This window comes from Vespa velutina, chromosome 9 (assembly GCF_912470025.1).
Source record: "Vespa velutina chromosome 9, iVesVel2.1, whole genome shotgun sequence".
Lineage (NCBI taxonomy): Eukaryota > Metazoa > Arthropoda > Insecta > Hymenoptera > Vespidae > Vespa > Vespa velutina.
In genome coordinates, this window is record NC_062196.1 from 540,001 (window position 1) to 545,000 (window position 5,000).

A 5,000-nucleotide genomic window follows, 5' to 3' on the forward strand; every position below is an offset into this window, starting at 1 on the left:
ACACGCAGTAAGACATAGTAACAAATCATTTTTTTTTGATCACGGAGTTCGTGAAAAAGAGAAGAATAACAAACAGTAAGATACATAGATACATATTGATGACAAAAAAAGAAAGAGAGAAAAAGTGAGATAGAAAGTGAGAGAGAAAGTGAGAAACAGAGAGAGAGAGAGAGAGAGAGAGAGAGAGGGAGAGAGAGAGAAAGAGAGAGAAAGAAAATGCTTGTCCGAAACGTTATTTTGATTTATTTTTTTATGCCACAAAATTTTCTTCCAAGCGAATCATTAAAAAAATGGATTTTTCGACCAAAATTTTTCTTCTCACGAGTAAGTTGCGTTATAGTGATCATAAAAAATAAGAAGATTGAAGAGAAAATGCGATTACAAGTGGAAAGAGAGACAAGAGTGAACAGTTTATTATTAATTCTTTTATCAAATTATGATCTTTATGACAGGATAAACACAAGATAAATAGAAAATACAATATTTTCTAATAATTTGTAATTAATAAAGATAATCCTGATCGTAAAAAGTATTTGTTTTATTATCTATCAATCAAGCTATAGATTTTTTCACTTTATTCGTTGAAGCTTCTTATTAAAAATTTTATCGGAAATAATAAAAAATTATACGAGACGATTATCTTTTAAATATAAAAATAAAAGAAGTTTTTTCCTTACCTTTTTCCACGCACGTTTCGACGCAGTCACGTACCGTCGAACCTTCGCTGACGTATTTCTGTAAAAAAAGAGGGAAAAGAAACAAAGTTAATTTCATTAAGTCATTTTTTCTTTCTCATATATTTTTTTTTTTGATGAAGCAAAAAATTTTGGAAGTACGCAAACACATGTATTCGTTTTTTAAATCCTTCATAAAAGGTTTAAATTTACAAGAAAAATAAGTTTCAGAATACGTAACGATATTGGTAATAACGGAATAAAACAACGAATTTATATAATGTTAAAAAACGAAGAAGATCGTGTGTTTGCGAACGAATGATAAATTTAATTTTTTCTAACTATCAAGTAAAAAATTTAATAATGTTTTAAATTTAATAAAAATTTAATAATATATATTATGTCTTTATAACTTTTCTTTGTTCACCGATTATCAAAATAGACTTCAAATAAATAATAAAAAATAAATTATGTAGGTACATGGATACATAAATCATTTTATAAGAAAGTTAATGCACAGATAAGCGAAAGAAAATTATTTTTTTAATTTAATTAATCGTCCAACAAATTACAAATCTTATTACTCATCTTATAAGATTTTATTACACGATAAATTAAATATAATTTCTTAAATATAATTTAACAAATAACCAATTTCACCATAAAAAAAGGAGATGAAATTCTTTTTAAAAAAATTCTAAATTCAACGATCATATTTAACTCTCAAAGGGTCAAACATTTTCTTTTGGAAAACTCAATGTGAAAATAGTTATTCGATCAGAATCACCAACGAGCCGTGATTTCAATTATGAATTCCCTGCGATTTACAATTTATTCTCTTTCTCTCTCCCTATCTCTCTTTCTCTCTCTCTCTCTCTCTTTCTCTTTCTCTTTCTATGTCTGTCTATTTCTCTCTTGAGATTAGTTTCTATTTCGCTCCTTGCTCTCTGTGCAAAGCACGGTCCGTTTAAAGAGACCCTTGCTTGAGAAATTCTCATCGGTCCGTCTTCTTCTTGTGATCGTCTCGAAACTAATACGGCTTGTTAGTTAAAACCATCTCTTTGTTGTTCTCAGTCTCATAGCAAAATGTCTCTTCTCTTCTATCTAATTACCTTAAAATAGAACGACGAAATAGAATAATCGTTCAAAGAAATTTAATAACAGAATAATAAAAATAATAATTTGTTTGGGATAAATGATTTGATATAATTTTTATTACGATAACGATTCCTTCAGTTTATGTCCAATTAAAAATAGAAATTGAAATAGGACATATTTTGATACGAATAGTTCATATAACGAGTATAACAGACATAACTACGAAATGACCGATAAGAAATGTCGAAGTCAAACTGAAGTACGATCAAGTAGAATTTGAAATTCATCAAAGAATATATGGACCATACGTAGACACGCCTAAAGATCGATATTTCGCGATTATGACGCCCCCAAGATGTCGCACATATTAAATCCTCTATCTCTTTGCTATTCCGTACATATTAAACTCTTCTCTCTCTCTCTCTCTCTCTCTCTCTCTCTCTCTCTCTCTCTCTTTCTTTCTCACTTTTTTCTTACCGATAAAGCTTTTCAAAACTTGCATACGATGACACCATCGGAAGAAGTTCCGAACAAGTTACAATCGATAAAACGTCAATTTCGATCTTTCGGCTAATAGTCTCGAAAAACTTTTCGATTTCACGGATTAATGCCAAAGTTTCGAACCGTCGAAAAATAAAAAGAAAATAAAAATTAAAAGAAAAAGAAGACGAGAAAAAATGAACGAAAGATCTTTCTTTTCAAAGAAATTTCACCGATTTAACTTCTTCCTCTAGATAAGTTGAGAACTAAAGTAAGCATACCTTCATTATCGAACGACTTTTGAAATGATTTGATGAATTTTTCTACCATCGGAATAATTAATAACATCATTCAAAATAATTCATTAACGGACAAGTATGTTATTCGTTCTACTAATTGCAAAATTATTTTATATAGAATTATATTGGTATAGGGCTGTCGATTTTACGGACTTGCTTGAAATATGCTTGCAAATCGATGACCTACCTTCTACTGGAATGACGTGGTATACTCTCTCCCTTCCTCCCTCCCACCCCTTTCCACTCTCTTTCTCTCACTTCCTCTCTCTCTTTCTCTCTCTCTATCTATCTATTTATCTATTTATCTATCTATCTATCTATCTATCTTTCTCTTTCTCCACTGTCAATATAAAATCTTATTACGATACTTGAATTTTATACTGATAAATCAGAATTCTCACATACTGAATACAACAGAATTCTCACTTTTTGTTCTATTCATTATCAAGGACAAAGAGTATCTTATCAATGCGTTTTTTAAGCTGAATATTTTGTTAATGTAACGTTTATTTTGTAATATCACTTGATAATCGATTAAATTTTACAGAATGTTATTTTTAAAAGAAAATTAACTGTAAAAGATACCAAATCATCTTCTTAAGCAATTCTTTTATTTCTATATCACATCAGTTTTTTCTTAATTAGCTTTTTCTTAAAATTAGAAAAATGTTTCTTTCTAAAAATAGTAATCTGATCGTTCATTCTGGTACATTTTTACACTTGAAGATTTCAATGGCAAATCTCGTTCAATTTCCAGATTTTCGGTACTCAAGATACCTACCGCGATTATTTTTTTTTCACAATGTAGTAACGTTACTCGTACTTTGTTTATTTATAAAAAACAAAGTGATTTACAGATTTATGTATACACATACACACACACACATACACACACATATATATTAATCACACACACACACAAACACATATATATTAATGCTTTAAATGCCGTAAAATATTATTTACTTAAAATATTATTTTAACGGTACTCGTTAAACCACAAGTAAAATATCAAAAATAATTTTAAATGAATGTAATGATTTATTTTAAGAAAAATGCTTTGATGAAAGCTAACTAAGTCTTTTTCTATCGTATGATCCAAAACACGGTTCCACAATCTTAATTAATTACTTATATTAATTAATTCAAGTTCGAATTAGAGCGTGTAAGCATAGGCTTTTTGTATAGGTGGTACTACGCGTTCGGCTATGCATAGTACATTAACGCGCTTAGGGTATCTAAAAGGTTAAAGGTGATATAACAGATTTTTTTTTAATTAAAGACTGGAATGAAAGAATTATTGAAATATAAACCGTTTTAAATTTATAAATTAAGTGATTGTTATATTGTATTGTTTATTGAACTTTAACTATATATTATTACATGATTCTGTAAAATTTTATAATATTTCAATTTAAAAGGTTATCTTAAAGAGAGAAGTTTAAAAGTTAAATGATATTTTATGAATAAGATAAAATTAGATAATTTTTGTGTTCTGGATGTTTATTAGATCGACTTCTAATCATCATCAACTGTTATATTATTATGTAAAAGAAATTGAACAAAGTTTTTAATGATTCTTTCAAAAAGTATTCATTAATTTCTATTATTTTCCTTTCTATCTTTGTTCTTGATGGGATTTTAAAGAGCGATCTCATTTCTTGATTAAACATCGATCTTATTATACGGTTAACTTAAGTATCTACTAAAACAAGCGTCCAACCATAGATTTTATTAGAAATTATCAAGTGTATGTATACTTTGAAATTTAAAATTACAATCGCTTTTCATTACAATCGATTCACTTTTCAAAGAATCCAGAAGTTCAATTTGGAATATCGTTCTAATTTGATTTTCTCAACCCATAATCCTCAAATTAAATACTTATTTTCATACTTGATCTTAAAATACGCTTAAACAATTTATATATAGACTTATAAATGGTGGGAAATTTTTAAAAGATTGGTAGATCAACGAGAAATCAATATCTTTTCTCAAGGAAGTTTCTTTTTTAAAATCAATCACATTTTCGTTGTTAGCTTGTTAAGAATTTCAAAATACCGAATAAGTATAATAGATTAATATCTTTGTTTCGCATCATAATATTTATTATCGGTTAAGACGATACCGCCATTTTCTTTTCCCAATCTTTGCGTCGTACAAACGAAGAACGTTTTACGAAGAATTTACGCATCGGAGCGAAGAAAGTTCTCTTGCTTTTTCCGCTCGACTGTAGCGATAAAGAGATTTTGAGCTCGAACGAACTAACCTATCGAGACATTTTCTTCGTCTATCGCGCTTCGTGTTCTCCTCCTTATAGCCGCAAATACTCTGCTGAGGAGACAAACAAAGGAAGGTAAAGTAAAAAAAGAAAAAAGGAAAAAAAAAAAGAAATAAAGAAGAAAGTAAAAAAAAATAGACAATAGGGATCACGATTGTAACCGTGCCA

The 5,000-nt window shown here is 28.6% G+C and overlaps 1 protein-coding gene across 3 annotated transcripts in view; it reads right to left on the reverse strand.

The window, feature by feature from the left end:
* Window positions 1-5,000, reverse strand: part of LOC124951562 (lymphocyte antigen 6D) — a 68,253-nt gene that overhangs the window by 6,781 nt on the left and 56,472 nt on the right. For all 3 annotated transcript variants that reach the window (XM_047500135.1, XM_047500136.1, XM_047500134.1), the window contains one exon: window positions 678-735. In XM_047500135.1, coding sequence (XP_047356091.1) covers window positions 678-735 — 58 coding nt within the window. The remainder of the gene's footprint in view (window positions 1-677; window positions 736-5,000) is intronic.